Source organism: Perognathus longimembris, chromosome 24, assembly GCF_023159225.1.
Source record: "Perognathus longimembris pacificus isolate PPM17 chromosome 24, ASM2315922v1, whole genome shotgun sequence".
Classification (NCBI taxonomy): domain Eukaryota; kingdom Metazoa; phylum Chordata; class Mammalia; order Rodentia; family Heteromyidae; genus Perognathus; species Perognathus longimembris.
Genome location: NC_063184.1, coordinates 15,864,950 through 15,888,525, shown reverse-complemented (window position 1 = coordinate 15,888,525; position 23,576 = coordinate 15,864,950). Strand labels below are relative to the sequence as shown.

General features: G+C 40.8%; 1 protein-coding gene across 1 annotated transcript in view; it reads left to right on the top strand.

Annotated features, from left to right (window-relative positions):
• Tet2 (tet methylcytosine dioxygenase 2) overlaps positions 1 to 23,576 on the top strand; it is a 94,225-nt gene that overhangs the window by 51,453 nt on the left and 19,196 nt on the right. Inside the window, 5 exon segments of the mRNA XM_048333374.1 lie at positions 8,381 to 10,074; positions 10,077 to 11,744; positions 13,851 to 13,941; positions 15,247 to 15,340; positions 16,262 to 16,470. Coding sequence (XP_048189331.1) covers positions 8,427 to 10,074; positions 10,077 to 11,744; positions 13,851 to 13,941; positions 15,247 to 15,340; positions 16,262 to 16,470 — 3,710 coding nt within the window. The 5' untranslated portion in view covers positions 8,381 to 8,426.

Here is a 23,576-nt window from a genome sequence, read left to right as displayed (position 1 = left end):
AGAGCTGAAATCTTTGACAAGCATTTCAAGAATTAACATGAGAATTTATAAACATATCAAGAAAATTTACATAGATTTTTCTAGAAAAGGAGACCATTTGCTTTCCTTAGATTCTCATGAGCTCTCAAATCTTATTAGAAATTAATGCTATAAGCATGTGGAATTAAGACCAAATTAAAACCAGTTAAGACCAAAATTCATCTTCTCAGTTTATAGTGGATGATAAATTAATTTTCAGGGAATTGTTTTAGCTAAGAAATAAAAACTCACTTTTGTAATAGAGAAAAGGAGATTCCAGTGAAGAACTAGAAGTGCAGAAAATTGGATTTTCTTTAGTACAATGCACATTTATAGATTTTTCTTTTTTGTGTGTGTGTGTCAGTTGTGGGGCTTGAACTCTGGGCCTGGTCGCTGTCCCTGAGCTCTTCAGCTCAAGGCTAGTGCTCTACCTCTTGAGGAAAAGGACTGCCTTTGGTTCATTTGAGTCACAGCTGCAACTTTGTTTTGTTTTTTGCCAGTTATGTGGCTTGAACTCAGGGCCAGAGCACTGTCCCTGGCTTCTTTTTGCTCAAGGCTAGCACTCTGCCACTTAAGCCACAGCGCCACAGCTACAACTTTGAACTTGAGTAGCTTCAGAAGTAGAAAGTGTGCGACTCCAGTTTCTTTCTTCTTTCATGCATTCAGTTTTTACTATATGAGTCATTATGAGTATCTTAATTATGCAGTTAACTATTAGCAGAAAAATCACAAATTTCTAAAAACAAACAAACATTATTTTTTGTATGTGTGCATGTCCTGGGGCTTAACTCATGGCCTGGGTGCTGTCTGAGCTCTTTTGCTCAAGGCTAGCATTCTACCACTTGAGCCACAGCGCCATTTCTGGTAGTCAGTTGGAGATGAGATTCTCATAATAAGCTTTCCTGCCGGGGCTGGCTTCCAATCATGATCCTCAGACCTCAGGCTCCTAAAAAGCTAAGATAACAGTCGTGAGCCACTGGTGCCTGGCCTGAAAACAAATTTTTATTCTCTCCTCTGACTTAGAAATGCTGCGGTCCCCTTCCCTTCCTTCCTCTAACTGATAGAAAATGTCCATCCAGAACTCCAACATTATTTCCTCTAAACCACAGTTTGAGGTCTGTGAAGAATAAGCTTCCCAAGGGAGGGAAGTCTCCTAGTTGCTTTTTGTTCCTTTGTTTTCATTTTTTATTAATGTACCAGCACTGGTCCTTGAACTCAGGTCCTCAAGTTCTCACTTGGCTTTTTCCTGATTGCCATCCTTGATCAGGAAAAAGCCATCTTCCGCTTGCGCCAGGCCTCTACTTCTGGCTTTTTGCTGGTTAGTTGGAATCTTAATGAATTTCCTGCCCTAACTGGCTTTGAATATTGATCTTCAGATTTCAGCCTTCCAAGTAGCTAATGTAGACATGAGCCACCGGTTACAGGTTCATTATTTTTATCTTTCTGTAGAGTGTCAGGGATACAAAAGGTAGACTGATTCTAATGTGCACTGAACTCAAACACTAATTAATGCAACATTATTTTCACCATTTTAAACAGTATTTCTTGGATCCTTCCTAATGATAGAGACGTTGCTAAGTATGCCTTGCTGACGAGGTTGGCATGAAGAATAAAATAGTGTGTAAAAAGCATTGTAGTAAGTAGGTAGTGTTACCAGTCAATTCCGAAGTTTGGGAATCATTTAGCATGAATTCAGTTTCATTACTTTTCTTTTTTAAAGTGGTGACCTGCTTGCCACAACAAAACAGGAAACAGGATACCAATTAAAACAATCTTCCTCCAAAGAGACAGATTGTCCGAAAGTGTAATCTCAGATCCAAAGTGTGATTTCGTGTCAATCTCAAATTCAGATACTGATAATGTTTCAGCATGACATGGATAAAAGAACAAAACTGTTCAAGTTAATGTCAACTTGCTTTCTGCACAGTGTATGCTAGGTGACGCCGGCTTTCAGTCAAACTGAATGTACGAGCATCAGTGTTCCCGTGAATATATTTCAGCCACTCACTCACCACTGGTAGTGTTTATTCAGCTAGGAGTTCAATTCAACCTCACATTCATTTTGAGTCTTATCAATAGTAGTCAAAATTTGTATTTGTTCTGTGATGAATCGAGAGTCTTAAGCCATATAATTAAGGAAGGAAAGGTGTGTGTGTGTGTGTGTGTGTGTGTGTGTGTGTGTGTGTGTGTTTAATTGAAGAGTATCACAGGGGAGGCTGGGAATGTGGCTTAGTGGTAGAGTGCTTGCCTAGCATGCATGAAGCCCTAGGTTCGATTCCTCAGTACCACATAAACAGAAAAAGCCAGAAGTAGCACTGTGGCTCAAGTGGTAGAGCACTAACTAGCCTTGAACCAAAGAAGCTCAGGGACAGTGCCCAAGCCCTGAGTTCAAGTCCCAGGATGAGCAAAAAAAAAAAAGTGTCACAGATGACTTTTCTGCCTGGCCTTGCTTTGAACCATGGTAGTCAGATCTCAGCCTCCTGAATAGCTAGGATTGTAGGCATGAGCCACTAGCACCCAGCTTGAAATTGACATTTGTGTTCATAGGCTGACTGAGAGAAGGCTGGGCAGAGTCCAGCTTTTGGATCTTTTACACTCAAGAATGAGCTACACTGACATCTAAGGTTAAGAGATCTAAATAGTATATGCCTATTGATTGACTGTGGTCTAGAGCTGATATGAGGTATTTCCAACAACTTCACGTTTACTAGAATAGCCAGTGTGCCAGGTTGTGTAGTCAAAATGTAAAAGAAAGGTATATGACTGCAAATTTGTAGGGAGTGTGTGTGTTTCTCCATCCCCCCCTCCTTCCCTTCCTTCCTCCCTCTCCCTCCCTGTCTTTCCCTCTCTCTTTTGTTGGTCTTGGGGCTTGAACTCAGCAACCTGGGCGTTGTCCCTGAGCTCTTTTGCTCAAGGCCAGTGCTCTACCACTTTGTCATAGTGCCACTTCCAGTTTTCTGGTGGTTAATTAGAAATAAACGTGTCGCTGACTTCCCTGCCCAGGCTAGCTTCGAACCACCATGGTCCTCAGATCTCAGCCTCCTGAGTAGCTAGGATTACAGGAATGAGCCACCAGCACTTGGCCAGAATATGAGTGTTTCTTAATGGATAAAAATAATAATAACTCATGCTAAATTAGTTACTCAGCATTACTCTTAGCATTATACTACAATTTCTCAATCGTCAATTTGTTTCTGTTATTTATACTCACATAGGAAGTTATCCAATAATAATCCACAATAATCTAGAAATGAACAGTCAGATTTTTGGGGTGACCTGTGAGGGTCTAGCAGTAAAAAGGCTGTGTTTAAAAGGTTTAATTAGAAAACTAAATTCTCGGGCTGGGAATGAATATGGCCTAGTGGCAAGAGTGCTTGCCTCCTATACATGAAGCCCTGGGTTCGATTCCCAAGCACCACATATATAGAAAATGGCCAGAAGTGGCGCTGTGGCTCAAGTGGCAGAGTGCTAGCCTTGAGCAAAAAGAAGCCAAGGACAGTGCTCAGGACCTGAGTCCAAGGCCCAGGACTGGCAAAAAACAAAACAAAAACAAAAACAAAAAAACAAAGAAAACTAAATTCTCCTCATTTGTCCTGGAAATTCAAGTATGTATACAACAAAGTATTCTTAAAATTATTGAAAATAATCCGTTACTATTCAACTATAATCTCAAAGTCTACTGTTTTAAACCTCTTAGGCTTAAGATTTTAGCCACTTTGAATCTTTTTACCAGATAGAAGAAATATTGAGTTAGAGGCCAATGGTTTGAATAAGTAGAACAGCAAAATACTTTCATTCTTTTGCTGGTTTAATTTTGAAGTGAAAGCAAGGCGTTCATCTGCACATGTCCATCTAAGTTCACAGCAGCAATAACTTTGGACTCTTCCAATTCACAGCCTCTCAGTACCTCAAGATTGCATTTAATTAAACTGCATTATCATAACATCTGCATAGGTTTCCCCATGAGAAAAGACTTAAATGGTCTGTATTTTTTTACACTAAAAACAGGAAAAGAAATAGCACCTACAAAATCAATAGAGAGAGAGAGAACAAGAGAGAGAATAGAAACCCTTCACAAATTTTGAGCCTTATCTGTATAGTCTGATGTGGTGAGAAGTACAGCCACATTTGAGCGATTCAAAGAGTCAAATGGTGTTGAGCTAAATTACAGCCCTAAATGCATATTGGTGAAATGAGATGCGGGTCCATTTGCACACTAATGTGCTATTTTTAAGTCATGCATCATGGTATCTTCAAAGAGGACTGTCATAATTATGATGGATTAGACTGCAAAGTCAGTCCTAGATGCAGTAATTGTTTCACAGATGCTGCCGATGCGACTTGAATTTATAATAAATTATTGTCAGAGTGGCAGGAAAAGGCACAGAATTAAATATCAAAGGGAAACTGCTATGGCTGAAAACCTGTTTGGGTCTTAGGAAACCAAAATGTTAGCTACCAGCTAAAAGGCCAGTATTCAAAATGGATTTGCTTCTTCAATCTGCACATCAATGATAAAGGTCATACTGAGCATGAACCCCCCCCCTCCCCTCTCCCCCTCCCTCTCTCCCTTTCCATCTCTACATCTCCTTTTCTCTCTTAGAAAATTGTTCTCTGCCATTAGCTGAAATCATGAAATGGCCACAGATAATGATTGTGTGTTCCTATTTATACTAAATTACTTGGATATAGTTTGACCTTTAGATTTTGAAAAAAAAAATCACAGAAAAGAGAAAGTGGGAGAGAGCAAAGGAAAGGGTGATATCACCTTAAAAAAAATGTACTCACTACCTGACTTATGAAATGGTAATCCCCCTGTTTAAAAACCATAGTATTTCTAGAAAATATAACTGTTCTTTTTGGCTCCTTAGTAGGGCAGGAATTATAAGGAATATTAGATTACTGCAGTAAAAGGGTAAACAAAAAATGGCAAGTTGGGTCTAAATGTTTAATTTGTGAACTCATCAAACTTTGTCTTAAATAATTTCTAAGGGGCTGGAGATATGGCCTAGTGGCAAGAGAGCTTGCCTCGTATACATGAGGCCCTGGGTTCGATTCCCCAGCACCACATATACAGAAAATGGCCAGAAGTGGCACTGTGGCTCAAGTGGCAGAGTGCTAGCCTTGAGCAAAAGGAAGCCAGGGACAGTGCTCAGGCCCTGAGTCCAAGGCCCAGTACTGGCCAAAAAAAAAAAAAAATAATAATAATAATAATAATAATAATTTCTAAAACTGCCTGTTTGGTCTCTAAGAAAGTGCCAAAGTGGTGTGGAATGCTTCACAAATATAATCCCAGATTTTCAGGAGGCAGAATTAAAGAGGATCATGGCTCAAAGTTAGCCTAGGCAGAAAGTTAGTGAGACTTAACCTTAACATACAAACCAGGGATGGTGGACCATGCCTGTGATTTCAGTTACTGAAGGAAATGAAGAAAGAAGATTGGGGAAAATTGGGAAATACTATCTGAAAAAGCAGTAACAATCAAAAGGGACTACAGGTATGAGTCAAGAAGTAGAACATTGGCTTAGCAAAACAAAATCAAAACTATTTTTATGATTTGCCCATATTTCATTAATTTTGTGTGTCAGTGTATGCGCTAGTCATGGAGCTTGAACTCAAGTCCTGGACTCTGTCTCTGAGCTTGTGTGCTCAAGGTTGGTGTTCTGCCACTTGAGCCACAGCTCTACTTCTGGCTTTTTTTTTTTTTTTTTTTTTTTTGGTGGTTAATTGGAGATAAGAGTCTCATAGTTTTTTTTTCCTGCCCTGGCTGGCTGTGAACTGTGATCCTTAGATCTCAGCCTTCTGAATAGCTAGGATTTCAGGCATGAGCTGCAAATGCCCAGCTTTATTTTGTTAATTCTGAAAATTTGAGTCACCATATTACTTTTTTGGTAAACCTATGAAGAAGCTTATATCACGTAATCAAAGCCTTACTTGTATAATTGGAATAATGAGCTATTAGCAAATGAACTAGGCTAGGTGTTCAAGAATCAATTTCTATCAGTCATTTATTATTACTAATTTTCCATAAAAATTACACTCCATGGAGTTTATTGTCTGGTCTTTTCTGTCCATAATAATGACTAACTATTGATAAACATTTGTGACTGTGTGTCCACAGGCCAATACTGGGTTTGAACTCAGGTTCTTATTCTCAGTTTTTTCACTCAGTGCTAGCCTGACTCACACTTTTATGTAGGTAACTGTATCTGTCTCAGTAATTTTTAAGACATATTATGGGAAGAGAGTTGCTTTTTGGTAGTAGTACAGAAGTTTGAACTCAGAGTCTTGAGTACTTGCTTAACTTTTGTACTTGAGGCTGCCATTCTACTCTTGAGGTATACCTCCACTTCCATTTTTTTTTGGCTGGGTAATTTGGGACAAGAGTCTCTGCCAGGCACTGGTAGCTCACACCTATACTCCCAGCTACGAAGAAGGAGGCTGAGTTCTGAGGATTGTGGTTCAACAACAGCCAGGGCAGGAAAGTCCATGAGATGCTTATCTCCAGTTAACCACCAGAAAACTGGAAGTAGAGTTTTAGCTCAAAGTGATAGAGTGCTAGCCTTGAGCGAAAAAGCTCAGGGATAGCACCAAAGCTCCACAGCCCCACAATCAACCCCTCCCCCCCCCCAAAAAAAGTCTCTTGGATTTGTCTGCCTGGACTAGAGTAGCTATGATTTCAGGCATGAGCCACTGGCATTTTGCCTCAATGCTTGCTCTATATGAAACCACACACACACAAAAAAATGGACAGTTCATAGTCCAGTGAGAGAAGGCAAAGTACAGTTGTATATAAGTGGTATGTTCAATAGTAGAAAATCTGCAAAATGTTGAAAGAAGCACCATTGAAACAGAAGTGGTCTATTGTAGAGTTCAAAGAAGGAGGCAATACCTGAGATAAGGATCACAAAATAGTATGTTTAAGAAGGCATACTAAGGGCTGGGAAGGTGGCTTAGTGGTAGAGTGCTTGCCTAGCATACATGAAGCCGTACGATCATTCCTCAGCACCACATAAACAGAAAAAGCTGGAAGTGGCGCTGTGGCTCAAGTAGTAGAGTCCTAGCCTTGAGCAAAAGAAACTCAGGGACAATGCCCAGGTCCTGAGTTCAAGCCAGGACAGACATTTAAAAAAAAAAAGGCAGAGATCTGACCATGCCTACTGTAGTTGAGGTTGTTGTTGTTTGGTCAGTCATGGTTTTCTGGTGGTTAATTGGAGATAAGATTCTCACTGACTTCCTGCCCAGGCCGGCTTTGAGCCACAATCCTCAGATCTCAGCCTCCAGAGTAGCTAGGATTACAGGCATGAGCCACTGGCATCTGGTGATGGAGATTTTTTTAAATAAGCTATTCTTGTTGGTGTGAACTCTAAGAGGAAGTACTAGGAAACAAACCTGCATATGGACACTCCCTCCTGATAGAAGGCTGGTAGTCCTTGCAGAAGGAACTAGAATCATCTAGAAAAGCATGATTTTGATGCTGAGCAATGAACAGGGCTTCCCTCAGCATACCATCTAAACCTTGACTATTTTCTTTTTTCTTTTCTTTTTTTTTTTTGGCCAGTCCTGGGGCTTGGACTCAGGGCCTGAGCACTGTCCCTGGCTTCTTCTTGCTCAAGGCTAGCACTCTGCCACTTGAGCCACAGCGCCACTTCTGGCCATTTTCTGTATATGTGGTGCTGGGGAATCGAACCCAGGGCCTCATGTATACAAGGCAAGCACTCTTGCCACTAGGCCATATCCCGAGCCCTTGACTATTTTCTTTATAAATGACATTTTTTATTCCTCCCCATCCCCTAGGACATTTAGTGTTTTAGATATGTTCAGGTTAAAGAATTTGAAAACCACTGCTGCAGGAAAGCCACTGATGCAGACCAAGGGGGAGGACATGGCTGCAGAACTGTGTGTTTTTCTTAATCTGCTAACATAGGTCCTGAGACAAAGTAGAGATGATCCAAGGAATATGGAGGAGTATAAACAAGAGAACTTGGCAAGCAATTGGATAAATGAAGTGCTAGGGGAAAAGAAAGAAAAGGGATTTTTCTTTATAATTCTTAAAACTTTGATCCCAAAGGATTATTTGGAAAAGAAGTTGGTACTAATTACTAATCAACTATAAACTCCCCTTGTCAGCTAATAAATTTCATTAGCCATTGTGCTCCATAGTGATCTGAGAATTGTTGGAAAGATAAAAACGAACACTTCTTGAGTCAGCCATTGGTCTATTGTTACAGAAGGTAAAAACGAGTATCACTTTCTTCCATACCTAGGTATTCCTGTAATACTTCAGTGACAGTTATTGTCTAAGTTGTCTGTTAGTGTTGGATGTGTACAGATGCATCTTCTTTGTTTCCATGTTCTTTAGAGTTCATTCAGAGGGCAGCCTTGTGGATGGCCCCGAAGCAAGCCCGATGGAAGAGGATAGAACCAACCATGTTGAGGGCAACAGACAAAGTCCATTCTTGAGACCGTTACCTTCCCCGATCTGCCAGGCAGAACCTCTGGCTGTCAAACTCCAGAATGGAAGCCCAGTAATTGAGAGACCACATCAAGAAGTAAATGGAGACACCAAGTGGCAGTCTTTTAAGAGCCATTACGGAATACCGCATCTAAAGGACAGCCAGAGTAGTTGTACCAGTCCAGATTTTATCCAAGAAGGCCAAGGGTATTCCAAGCATTTGCCAAATACAGGAATAAAACGCACACTTAGTGAACCGTCTCTCTCTGGGCTCCCAAACAACAAGAAATGGAAACAAGACCAAAAGGCTAATGGAGAAAGCAATCGCTTCGGGGAAAGGCAAGTAAGAAATCCAGGTAAAAGTAGCAGTCAACCAAATGTCTCCGATTTGAGTGATAAGGGAGAATCTGTGAGCTCAGGAGCCCAAGAATATTCAGTGAAAAATTCCACCAGTTTTCCATCACATCACTGTAATGGCTCCGAAAGTCCAGAGCTTCAGATTCTGAAGGAGCAGGAAAGGGAAAATGCCAGCGACCACGACAAGAACGTTGTATTACTTCTTACAAACCAGGCAGTGCTAATGTCTAATGGTGCTACCGATTCTGCCTCTTCCATGGAAAACATGCATGGTGAGCTCCTGGAGAAAACACTGTCTCCCTATTATCCGGGGTGTGTTTCCAATCCAGTGCAGACAACCACATCTCACATCAATGCCATTAACAGTCAGGCTACTCATGAGGTGTCCTGTGAGCTCACTCACCCACTGCATACCTCAGGGCAGAACAATTCCCAGACCTCAATCCCTGAGCTGCCACCAGAGCCAGCGGAGGCCTGTGATGCTGAGAATGCCAACAAACCCATGGCAATGCGGGGGGCCCCTTGTTCCCCTCAAACACCAGACTACCACCAACCACAAAAGTCACTCTTCGAGATTGGCTCAACTACAGCAGAACACAGCAGCCTCCAAGGAAACATGAAACGTGTCTCTGGTGAAGAATTCTGTTCAGGTGCCGGCAGCAAGGTGCAAGCTTCTCGTGGCAACTGTGAACAGTATTTAAAGCAAAACGATATGAATGGTGCTTACTTCAAGGGAAGCTCAGTGTTCACTAAGGATTCCTTTCCTACCCCTCCTACACCACCCCAAATGCTTCTTTCTCCCCCTCCTCCTCTTTCTCCTCTTCCTCGGTTTCCTTCAGAAGGAAACATTACTCTGAATGATGGAGTTTTGGAAGCAAATCACCACCATGTGAACCAAAGCAACGTAACCCTGCTACAGGAAGTGAAAGCTGAACGTCACCCTTTGACAACAGCATCCCAGAGCCCTGATCCCTCGACCAGCCTGCCCAGCCCTGCTCTATTGCTCCCAGAAGGTCCTCAGAATCATTGTGTTAGTAACAATGGCATCCAGACACCAGGGACAGCCACTGTTCCCTCGGCTTCTGAGAAATCAATATCAGAACATCTCAAACATAACCCACCAACACTTGGTAGCCATGGAGATTTAGAGGACCATCACCAGCAGCTGATGAGATGCAAAGAGGAAGCGATGGGGAAGGATGGAGCAAGAGATCATGTGCTCCCAACTCCACATTCACTGAAACCAGGTGGATTGAATTGAAGACTCCTCACTTTCACCAAGCGGAATCTCACCCACCATTCCGTGAGGCCTCCCTACAGTGTCAATCCGATTCTGCTCATCCAATCGCCTCCACACAATACACTGGAAATTCCAACATAAGTGGAGGGCTCTCCAGGCAAGTTTATCCCCAGAAAGTGATGCCTCAGGAGCAGAAGTCACAAATGTACCAAGTAGAGACGCTTCAAGGGCAGTCTCAAGGTGTATTGGACCAACATCTCCAGTTCCAAAAATTCTCACCCCAAGTGCACATTTCTAAGACGGACCCATCACCTGAATCTCACAGGAAGGTACTGTGTGCCTCGAGATTTTATTTTCCACAAAGAGCTGACCCACACACAGAGACGCTCCTGTCCCCATTGTTAAAACGGCACTTGAATCAACAGGTTACTGAGATTGAGCACTTTTCAAGCTCATCACTTAAGCGTCTCAAGAAGGCAGAACAAATCCAACCATCCCAGGATCCACACTTCTCTCAAAACCAGCAGCTGCAGCAGCAGAAATTACAAATGAGGAGTAAAGAACAAACGCCTCAGGCTTTCCCTCATCCCCAAGGTAACAATGGTCAGCAAAGAGAAGGATCACTCATTGGCCAGATTAAAGTCGAAGAATGCTTTCGTGGTGAAACTCAGTATTCAAAATCAAATGAGTTCCAAGCTCATACCACCCAAGAGAAATCAGAGCAAGTACAGAATACTAACAGGAATGTCCCTTATGGTCATACCTTAAAATTAAGGGCAAGCAATCCACACCTAATTCCAGAGAGTAATGAACAAATCACACATTCTGAACTCTTTGCAGGAAACAAGACCTCCAACGTGCACCCAGTGCACTATTATCCAAATCATGTGACTCCAAAGCAAGAAGTTCCTCACAGGTGCTTTCAAGAACAAGAGCAGAAGCCTCCACCAGCTTCTGTTCTACAGGTATATAAAAACAGAAACCAAGAGATGGCAGGACAGCAAGCCGCACAGCTAGCTCAGCAAAGGTACTTGAAGTATCACCCTACAGAGGCACTCCCTGCCTCTGACCAGGGAGGGTGTCGCATTCGTGTTAGCCCTCCCCCAAAGGACAGCCCAAAGCACGCTGCTCTCAGGTGGCACCTCCTCCAAAAGCAAGAGCAGCAGCAAGTGCAGCAAGCCCAAGCCGAGTCCTGCCAGAACCAGATACACAGGCCAGTCAAGTGTGAACCTGGCTCTAAGCCCCAGGCCTGTATGCGCGCATCAACACCTCAAGAGAACAAAACTTGGAAAAAGACACCCAAACAAGAGATGCCACCTCTGAGCTGCGAGAAGAGCCAGCAGAAGAGCATCCTCGAGACCATGGAACTGCAGGTGAAGCAGTTTCAAGTCAAATCACTCTTTGACCATAAAGCACTTAGTCTCAAGTCGCAGAAACACGTGAAAGTAGAAATGTCTGGGCCAGTGACAGTACTAACGACACAAATCAATAGTCACACTTCCGCTTCAGAGCAGCAAGCATCTCCTTTAGAAAAGACACCAAGCAAAAGAACAGCTGGCTCTGTTCTCAATAGTTTTGTAGAGTCACCTTCCCAATTATTTGAGGCGCCTATAAAAAATTTATGGAGTGCACCTGCCAAGACTCAGTATGAATTCCCGTCGTGCAGATGTGTAGGTAAGTGCCAGAGACACTGAAGCACATGGTGTTTATCCAGAATTAGCAAAATTTATCTTCAGATATGAGATGATCTTTCTGTTTTAAAATCTCAAGTCTGGGAGCAATTTATAAAGGTATGAAACCTCCAAAGCTTACTCTTTTTTTTTTCTAAGTTATAGATCCTTGTGCTGAGCAAGAGAAAACTTGATTTGCATGTTCCCCGCCCCAAATTTAAACAGTCTTGCATGTTCATTTCATCCCTCAACTCACACCTTCTAAAATATAAAGGTGTTTGTTTGAAATTTCTTGATTGAATTCTTTGAATATCATTTGGAGAGGCAAACAGGCAGTAAAAACAATAAAGAAGAATGATTAATATAAGAAAACACAGTACCAGCTAATGTAGGAACTGTTCATTTTTCTAGACTTTGGAGCTTATTTGTTTTAGAAAGTTTCTCTATGAGGAAATTATTATCTTCAACTTCCTGAGTTGGAGAAATGACTATGCAAAAAAAAGCTCTGCCAGTACTCACTGTGACCTTTTCTCCATAAATACAGTTAAAAGGCTGATTTCTATTCATTTTTGTTTCATTTTTTTTTCTCTTTAATGTGTCATCTCTTTTCTGTGTTTTTATTTTTTGGTTTTGCCAGTACTGTGGCTTGAACTCAAGGCCTCATGCGTTCACTCACCTATTTCATTCCAGGCTGGTGCTTTACCACTTGAGCCACATCTTCGCTTCCAGCTTTGTGCTGATTAATTGGAGATCAGAGTCTCAGATTTGCCTGCCCAGGCTGCCTTCACAATCCTCAGCTTGCAGCCTCTCGAGTAGCTAGGATTACAGACATGAGCCACCGCTACCCAGCTAATATTTCACCTTTTGATAAAATGGTATTTCTACTTCTTTTTTCTTAACAACAGACACTTTTCAGTTAAAATTTAGATGATGTGACCAGTCTGTAAGAAGGAAACATTTTGGCTGATATCTGCAGATGAAGTGTGGGCAGAGATGACCTTAACCACAGCTAAGAACAGGGGTAGAGTCAAAGATTTTTGAAGAAGGCAAATGTTAAGTTAGCATGAGTAGTATAGTAGCCCAACTACTACTTACTGTTCTTGCTGGGATGTGTCCCCACCCTTGTAGTTTGATGGAAAAGACTCTGTGCTTTCCCTTATTACGTCCCCAAATTAATGTCCCTGGGCTTTAGCACCACACATATCACAACTAATATTAGGTAAGTTGTAACGTTTTCATCCTAATCCTACTTTGTCCCTCTTCCATCTTTGGGGTTAACAATTGCCCCTCACCCAACTCGCAAGGATTTTTTCACATCATCCCACAAATATCAGTCTAGATTGAACATTCTCCTTTTTAAAATAGAGTCATAAAAGGTGGTGGTGAAATATGAGGCAGAGAAATGGACCTGGCTGGGTGTTAGTGGCTCACGACTGTGATCCTAGCTACTTTACTTGGGAGTCTGAGATTAAAGGATCAGTTCAAAGCCAGCCTGGGCAGGAAGATCCACAAGACTCTTATTTCCAGCTAAACACCAGAAGCCAGAAGTGGAGCTGTCACTCAAATGGTAGAGTACCAAACTTGAGCGAAGAAGCCCAGCCTTGAGTTCAATTCACATGCAGTACTGGCACACAGTTTTTAAAAAGAAAAAAAAAATAGACCTTTGACAACAAATGGAGTGATATTCTGGGGGTGGTATTAGAAATTTTTATTTATAATTTTTTAACATTCAAATGGTAGAAAAACTTCTAATTATTAACTAGAGTTATTTTTTTTTTCCAGTTTACAAAGTTGATTTGTACTTGGTATTACATATAATACATTCTAATTCCTTCTTTTTTTTGTTTAGTTTCACTTCTTTGGTTTAAAATTATTTCTTACATGCCATGTCTGAAATGTAATTTGGTGATTTTTTTTCCAGTAGCCATCATGTACATAATACTTAATCATTTGGCACAATAACTCAGTCCATCAATTTACTCATTTTAAAGAAAAAAATTTTAAATAATTTACAGCCCTTCATGTGCAGATGGGGGATACTTTTGTGGATGTAGCCTTTATATTTAGTGTAATTGAGGTCTATAATAATAATCTTCTATTATCTCAACAGAGCAAATTATTGAAAAAGATGAAGGTCCTTTTTATACCCATCTAGGAGCAGGTCCTAATGTGGAAGCTATTAGAGAAATCATGGAAGAAAGGTAATTAACGCAAAGGCACAGGGCAGATTAACGTTTATCCCTTTGTATATGTCAGATTTTCCAGCCTTCACACACAAAGCAGTAAACAATTGTAAATGGAGTAATTATTAGTAGCTTAGCTCTTCCAGGCTTGCCAACACTACACACTGCACTATTCACCAGGGAGTCACAATATTTGACAGGACTAATGGTCTCTGTGCTGGCACAGGCTACCCACTCTGAGATGGATGCTAGAAATAGAAAAACCCAGGCACCAGCAAGAGTCATCCAGCCAGTCTGCCAAGCACAGAGGTGCTGGTACAGGCCACAAAGTTCCCCACTGTGACTTCCCACTTGAGAGTGTCAAAGAGGAAAGAGTGGGAAAGTAGCATAAGATAGCAATCATTGAGTTACATTGTAAATGTGTGAGTTATCTTCTCTTTTGAACAGAGAGCGCAAGGGTGATATGTTAAAAAGAAAAGACATGACTTTTATAGCTGCCTTTGTTTTTAATGATCAGTTGCAGGTATGCTAGTATTTACAGGTATCAATAGTTAATTCCAAATAGAAGACTCTTAGGTGTCTACAGCTTTGAACTTGTAATCTACTAGAGTGCCTTTCCTTAGGAAAGTAGTCCAAATGACCATGGAAATGCACTAAGAAACACTATAGTGGCAGCAAGAACACATTTGGAACCATTCTTGTTGTATTTCCAAATCATAGATTTCTAAATTAATGCACAAAAAAATTCACTAAATAAAATCACCCTAGCAAAGAAAGTGAATCTCTCTAAATGACCCCCTTTATTAGCAAATAAGTTCATACTGTCTATTTCTAACACTATCCTATATTTTTAAATGGCTGGATACTAATTATTTTTCAAGTCCTTTTTAAAAGAACAAGATTTAGTTAAATCTATTATGAATTCCCCAAGCTATGAAAAACAGATTTAGTAAAGGACAAAAATCAAATAGTATATGCTTTAAAAGGCTGAACTGAGCAAACTACTTAAATTTTGCACTTTGTGAAATTATATATTATATTTAAAGAATCCCAGTTTTTCTCTACCCAACATATAAGATATAAAATAGTTCATTACATTTTCCAGTATATTTTGATATTGGAGAAAAGTAAGACATCAAAGTCTATTACCCAGTTGCTTGGCTTAGATCTGTTTTGTTTTGTTTTAAAAAAAAAAAAAACCACATTTATTTCTCAGGATGTGGTCCTAAGATAAAATTGCACTTAAATGTTCAAATATTTTGATTGCTTCTTGAAGTCATTTTTCTAATTGTGTGCGTGTGTGTTTCTGTGGGTTTCTTTAAGGTTTGGAGAGAAGGGTAAAGCTATTAGAATTGAAAGGGCCGTCTATACCGGTAGAGAAGGCAAAAGTTCTCAGGGATGCCCTATTGCTAAATGGGTAAGTGTGACTTGAAAATGCCTTTGCTCTTCAATCTTGAGAATTTTGATTCAATGCAGTCCTGAAAATTGGGTAACCATAAAGGTTGAAAGGCACATTTTGGCTCATTATTTTTCATGTGTGTGGCATCTTTTAAGAAGGTAGATTCCTATTACAATCATAGACACAGTGTACTTAATGGGGCGGAGGCCCACCCTATTGCCTACGTAAAGTATAATTCTTGGGATGGAAAGAAATAGTCCTTAATTATTTGTACATCCTAAATTAATCCTCATGCTAATACTGAATTCTGACCTGCATGTCTTTATTATTTTATTATCTTTAATTGTACCAAAGGAGTTTCAATACAACGTAATAACTTATGAATACAGTGCTTCTTGGTCAATGTCACCCCTTCCATCATTCTCCCAACCCCACCCATCCTTTCAATTCATGCCTGTGTGGAGTTTGCATTAGCATAGCTTTGCTTGCCTTAGCTCTGGCTCTACATGAAGGTGCCATTTAATGAGTTGCTCCCACTGTGGGTCTAGGCTGCTAAACTTGAGAAGTCCTTTTACATTTCTTTCCTGACCCTGGGTAAGCTTCCTTCCCCACCTCCCCCATTCCCCCATAAGCAGGAAAAGATAAGCATGCGGCTGCTGATAATACATCGCCTTAATTTTTTAGCTTTTTGCTCAAGGCTAGCACTCTACCACTTGAGCCACAGGGCCACTTCTGGCTTTTTGTGTACGTGTGGTGCTGAGGAATCGAACCCAGGGCTTCGTGTATGGGAGGCAAGCACTCTAGCACTAGGCCATATTGCCAGCCTCTGTATTGCTGTAATTTGAACTGAGAGCAATTGGTGTTCTTGTCTGCCACAAGTGACCCTTGTTTCCTTTCGGGCGGGGTGGGGGTGTTGGGGGTGCATGGGGATGCACGCAGGTGATACGCAGAGCCAGCCTGGAGGAGAAGCTGCTGTGCTGCGTGCGGGAGCGAGCGGGCCACCGCTGCAAGGCGGCCGTGATCGTGATTCTCATCCTGGTGTGGGAGGGGATCCCCACCCCGCTGGCCGACACCCTCTACTCGGAGCTCACGCAGTCGCTGCGGAAGAACGGCGCCCTCACCAATCGCCGCTGTGCCCTCAATGAAGAGTAAGTGCGGTGGGCGGGGCGCTCCCCTCCAAGGGAGAGAGTGGAGCCTGGAAAAGTGAGAGCACAGGGAGAAGGGAGGGAGACAGACAGACAGACAGACAGATACACAGACACACAGACAGTTTCGGTTTGCTTATACTGGCTCTTGAACCCAGGGCCTCACACTCATCTTTTTTGCGCAAAGCTGGGACTCCTTCACCTCCCTCCCTCTCCTCCTCCTCCTCCTCCTCCTCCTTCTTTTCTCCTGTTGGTTAATTGGAGACAAGCATTTCGTAGGTTTGTCTGCCATGGCTAGCTTTGAACCAGGAGCCTCAGAGCTGTCACCTCAGTAGCTCAGATTACAGGTGTGAGCCACTGGGTCCCAGCTTGGCCTTGCTTTTTACGGTTGCAGAATCACTGAAAAGTAACTATCTCTGTATACTTATTTTCTCAATATAATTTCATTGTTATTATTAGAGTGTTGAACAGAGAGGTTACCATTTGATAAGTCAGGTAATAAGTACATATCTACATTATTTTTTAGGAATGCAAAACTTTGGAACAGGATGGTAACATTGTGCCATTAAATACACGAGTGCATCTGACTTTAAAATGTTTAGCTGGTTGCTGGTTTAACTTTGTCCACTTACCAGGAAGCTCCGTGCCATCACTAGGGAAAAGCTTCCTGCTCTTCTTCCTCAGCCGTGGGATCCTAAAATGCAGGACTCTATCTCACTCAAGATAGTGTTCCACTGAAGGAATCACAGGATTTGGGTCACAGTTTAAAGCTTTTTTTTTTTTTTTGGCCAGTCCTGGGGCTTGGACTCAGGGCCTGAGCACTGTCCCTGGCTGCTTTTTGCTCAAGACTAGCACTCTACCACTTGAGCCTCAGTGCCACTTCTGGCTTTTTCTTTTTATGTGGTGCTGAGGAATCAAACCCTGGGCTTTGTGTATGTGAGGCAAGCACTAGGCCATATTCCCAACCCCAAGTGTACATTTCTTTTGGGTTGCTGTCACCACTTCCCTCCCTCTCTCTCAGTTTTTCCCTCCCATCCCCACCCACAACTTGCATAGTTCATTTTCAACATAGTGTCCTGTGAAGACCACTGCTGCATTTGTTCACCCTTTGTCCCTCCCTTTCTGTGCTCCTTCTTGCCCTCCCAAAGACATATAAATGAACAAACAAGATGAAAAGAAAACTAACAGCAACACCTCGTTTCCATTTCCTGGAGTTCATTTTGATAAATATTCTTTTATATGATCAGAGGCACGTAAGCATTATGCCTTAGTGTTCCTCTCAAGAATGTCTTCCTTTGTTCTCACTGTGTATGAATGACTATATTATAAAAATACCTCATCTGGTCCCAGGGTATTCTAGATCTCACTTCCACATATGAGAGAAAACAGCCGTTTGTCTCACTGAGCTTATTCTAGGTCCATCCATTTTCCTGCAAATGGTGTAATATTCTTTCTAATGGCTGTGTAAAATTCCCTTGTGTATAGATAGGTACCCCATTTTTTTTCGCACCCATCCATCTATTGTAGGGCACCAGGGCTGTTCCCATAGCTTGGTTATTGTGATTAGTGCAGCAATGAACATGGATGTGCACGTGTCTTTACAGTATTCCGACTTGGGATGTCCTGGGTACATGCTCAGCAGTCAAATGCTTATTGATCTATCATACACTTATTTTATTCTTTCCTGGAAAAAAAATGTGTGTAGATAACCTTTAGCCAGAATGAAAATAAAGGTAAAGACACAGGGTATATATTGGCAATAGTATTTGTTAAGAACAGTAACACCACATTGTTTTTTTATGGGGTTGTTTGTGGTAGTAGTGGGGCTTGAACTCTCAGTCTAGGAATTTTCCCATTCATTTTCTCAAGGTTGGCACTGTTCTGCTTGAGCCAAAGCTGATTAATTAGAGTTAAGAGTCTCATAATCTTTTTCTTACCTGGTTAGTCTTCGAACCTGATCCACAGTTCTCAGCCTCTTGAGTGGCTTGGATTACAGGGGAGACCTACTGGAACCTACCTGCATTATTTTTAAACAGAATTCACCTTAGACATGATGGCATGAAATTCTAAGTCCCTGAAGATTATTCATTTCTAGCTAAATTTAAATTTCTTAGAGCTACATGCAAACTTTCCCTTCCTTTCTTCCTTCCTTCCTTCCTTCCTTCCTTCCTTCCTTCCTTCCTTCCTTCCTTTTTACTCTTTTTTCTTTTGTTAGTCACAGGCTCAAATTCAGGGCTTGGACCTTGTCCTTGAGCTCTTGTGCTCAAGGATGGTGATCTATCACTTTAAGCCACAGCTCCATTTCCAGTGTGAGGATGGTTAATTGGAGAAAAAAGTCACAGACATTTTCGGCCCTGCTGGCTTCAAACCTCAATCCTTGGATCTCATCCTCCTCAGTAGCTAGTGTGAGCCACCAGCGACTGGTTAGTCATTGTTTCTTGATGGTATGTCTGGGTACCATTCTCCTAGACTTTGTCTTCATTTCCTACTAATGCTATTATGTAAACTAGAATCTGACCTATACAATGGAATTTTCTTTAGACCATAATAAATTCTGCCATTTTGCATTTAAATTTCAGGAAAAATCTACCAGAATCTCAGAAAACTATAATTTGTTTAATTAGTCTAAACAGTTGGCAAGTACCAAACTGTAAATATTAAGACATTTCAAATACTTCTTTGTATACTTTTGCTATTTCTTTGTCCAGAATTTCAGGGTAAAGATAGGTAATTACTTAATGATGTGTGTAAACTGTGGTCTCTACATACTTAGAGCAATTATCTGCAATTAAATTTTTTTTAAAGAAATGCATTACTAAAACACACTCCTAGTCCAAATGTCAAAAGAAACTTCACCCCAAAATACATTTTGAAGTTTTTCTAATCCATCAACGGATTGTATTTCATGAATGGTAGAGCGAAAATTGGGACTTTTTACCAAGAGCACTATAATTTCACGTTTACACGATGACTCAGTTTCATGTTCAAAGCTGTGTGAACAGCTCCACTGAGCTCTTAGCTTCTTCTGCTCACACACACACCACAACCACCCACCAGGGGTCCAGGGAGGAGCCTCTTGTAGTGGAAAAGTCAAAAAGTGGATTTTATGTTTCCTGTGAGCCACACCAGCTGTTCTTCTTCATAGATGTTCCTTTGAGAGTTTTCTTTTATGACTAAACCTAACCAACATTTTCTTGGCAAGGAAGGGTTGTGGGACTGTATCAGTCATCAGCAGGGAGCCAGAGCCAGAAATGCTCTCTGCCATGGTACATGGCGTCAACTATTCATTAAAAATGACTCACGCCAGGTACTGATGGTTTAAGCCTATAATCCTAGCTACTTAGAAGGCTGAAATCTGAGGATCGGGGTTCAAAGCCAGACCAGGCAGGGAAGTCCATGAGACTCATCTCCAAATAACTACCAAAAGCGCCAGAAGGGAAGCTGTGGCTCAAGTGGTAGAGCACTTGAGCAAAAGCACTCAAAGACAGTGCCTAGGCCCTGAGTTCAAGCATCAGGACCAGCCCCAACCACCCCCCCCCAAAAAAAACAACCCTAACACCAATGAAAAAACAATAAATCTTTGTAGAAAATAGCAAATGAATGCATCATACAGCATCACTATTAGTGTTTTCTCAGTAGTGTTTCATGTATCTGTCTCAAATTTTATGTCCCCTATCTAATGTTTTCAAAGTAAGCCATTTCAAAGTAAATACATATCTTACCTGTAAGGATTGATTATGTATCCCAAACAGTAAGGATTTTCTCCCAAAATAAAAACTTATTATTGATGTCCAACTTGAAATTTTAATTTCAGTATTCAGGCTTACACCTGTTAATTTCCTGGACTGATCTGGTTTCAATGCATAGACAGAGGAAGACAATGGGAAGTGCCTGCTCCTTGCTTTTTTTTTTTTTTTTTTTGGCCAGTCCTGGGCCTTGGACTCGGCCTGAGCACCATCCCTGGCTTCTTCCCGCTCAAGGCTAGCACTCTGCCACCTGAGCCACAGTGCCCCTTCTGGCCATTTTCTGTATATGTGGTGCTGGGGAATCGAACCCAGGGCTTCATGTATAGGAGTCAAGTACTCTTGCCACTAGGCCATATTCCCAGCTACTGCACCTTGAGGTTGTGTCTACTTCTGGGATCTGCTTTTCTTGAAAGTGTCCCAGTTTAGAACACATGACTCAGAAGCTTCTTTTTATGTATAATATTCTCTCTCTCTCTCTCTCTCTCCTCTCTCTCTCTCTCTCTCTCTCTCTCTCTCTCTCTCCACACACACTCCCTTAGAATTGCTTGGGTGAAGCAATAACTTTCTCTTTAAAATTCCTACGTAAATTTGGCTGCTTTCATCTTCATTGCTTTATTTCTTTACCTCCAGTCTCATGTACATGGAAGTTAGATAAACCACACATTACTCTTAGGTATAAACTATATATTTGTACATGGATGTATTCACTAGTAAATGCTTCCATAGGTGATGTGAATATTAGGTGCGATCCTAGTTTTCACATCCAGGAAGAGACTTGGTTTTAATTGTATTGAAATTCACAGCATTCTCTCTGTTCAGGTATTGTCAGCCTGACCCATCAAAATTCCCCATCTAAGTTTGGTGTGATAGCTTGGTATCCAATGATAGTCATGGACTATTTCAGTTATTTAGTTGATTTCTATTTGGATGTTATATGAACAGTAAGTTGAATTACTTTGCTAGTTTTCCTTTCTTCCTGTGTTTTTGCTGGCCAGACATAGAGTTTGAAATCAAGGCCTTAATTTACTAGATGGGAACTCTGACACTTGGAACACGCCTGCAGCCCTTTGTGTGTAGTTAGTCATTTTCCAGATAAAGTCTTTTTGTATTGGAGTGGCTTCAAATCCTGATCCTTCTATCTCTGCCTCCCATATAGCTGGGATTACAATTGTATGCCACTATTTCCAACAGCATTTTGGCACTGCATACATTTTGAGTCACTCATTTAATTTTCACTTTTGAATGAGCCATTTAGAAATCACATAGCAACTAAAAAAAGGTTAAGAATTTGAAAATCTCTTATATTCATGAACATTTTCATACTTGCTAAATCATCACCAAAATATAAGCCAAATTCTGAGTCTTAATACAAAGATTATCTTGTGCTAATCCTAATGATATTAAAATAAAATTGTCTTTTAGTAGCCCCTTCATGTAGGAAGTCAGCTTGAGGATAAAGTTACTCTATCTTGTAATGGAGGGATTTTTGAAAATTGAGTTATATTATGCTAGAATATTTTTTTAATATTTTTATTGTTATTATAAAGGTGGTATACAGAGGGGTTACAGTTACATAAGTCAGGTAAAGAGTACATTTATTTTTGGATAATATCAGCTCTCCCTTCACTCTCTGTCCTGGAATATTTTTGTCACTTTCCAAAGAACCCCCTAGGCATATTAGGTAGTGGCTTCTCTTGCCTCAGCCCTCTAAATGGCAACCACTAATAAACTTTGGTCACTATGGCATGTAGACTAGCAAAGGAAATGTTGCCTATGCTGTACATTTCATCTTAGTCCAATAATAATATTCTCCTTTATGTTTTCAAAATTCATCTATGTTGTTTTGTTTTGTGGGTTTTGTTTGTTTGTTTGGCCAGTCATATTCCCAGCCCTCATCTATATTGTGACAACAGGCTTTTTTAGTTTTCTATTCACTATACCACTGCATGTATATGCATCTTTATCCATTCCCCAGTTAATGGACCTGCGTTATTTCACTCTTGCTGTTGTAAACAATGCCACTATGAACATCCTTGTACACACTTGTTTAGTCAGGTTGTACATTTGCTTGAGTATATATCTAGGAATGTTATTGTGCATACTATAAACTTCTAGAACTACCAGACTTTATTTGAAAGCATCTGTGTTGTTTGGGGTTGTTTTTTGTTTTTGCTTTGTTGTTTTTTTATGTTCTTGCCAACAATATACCCATGTTCTCTTTTTTATTACAACTGTGTTTATTTTGATGGGAAATCATATTTGGACACTAAAATCTGTCTAGACATGCCATTACCTTTAGGCATCTTTGGAGGGCTGACTTGAAAAAAATTTTAACTCCAATCCTGAGTTCATCCAGTTTTAGATAAACTGTAGTTAAGATTATTGGCTAATTATATTGGTTCTACTTTATTTTGCATGGTAATTCATGTAACTAACAGTAACTAACTGTTGGGGTTTTGTTGTTTGCATTGTTGGGACTCAAACTCAGGGATTTCAATAATGCCAGGCAAAGCTTTGCTTACCACATCAGACCACAACCCTTTTTTGTTGGTGGTGGTAGTCCTGAGACTTGAACTCAGGTTTTGAGTGCTGTCCCAGAGCCTCTTTATGCTCAAGGCTAGTGTTCTACCACATAAGCCACTTCTGGGTTTTTCTGAGAAGTATTTGGAAATAAGAGTCTCATAGACTTTCTGCCCAGGCTGGCTTTGAGCAGTAAACGTCATGTCTCAGCCTCCTGAATAGCTGTGATTACATCTGTGCCCCACCCACAACCCATTATTTCTAGCACCATACACATTCAGTGCTTTCAAAATAACCCGAAGACCATTCAAATGTCAGTTTTTCTTTGGTTTCTTTAGCTATTTGTCTGTTGTTACTAGGCTATATCTGGTTAAGGCACTATAGTTGAAATACTATGTTTCAGTCAAAACCTAGGAAGCACTTCAAATAAAATGTTGCAAAAATAAGCCAGACACAATAGGCTTATTAATTTCATCTGCAAGGCAACTAGTCTGCTCTGAGGAAACTACTGTTAGGAGACAGTGCCTGCAGGAAGCAGAGCAATTGAGGGGTGCTAACCTTAATCTCTCTTTGTTTGATGATGTATACCTGAACACATTGCATTTGCCAACATTTGCATTGTCTCCTCTTGTAGCCAGGCTGCCCTGGAATTTGCAAGTTTCTACCTTCTATGTGCTGAGATTACAAGTATGTGTCATCTGGCAATGCATATTTTTCTCTTTGTAATAAACAGCAAAAAAAAAAAAAAAGGTTATTTGTAGCGCTAAGATCATACCCAAGGTCTTGAGTATTTCAGACAAGAGCTTAAATACTCAGCTACAACCTTCATCCTAAAAAGGGGTT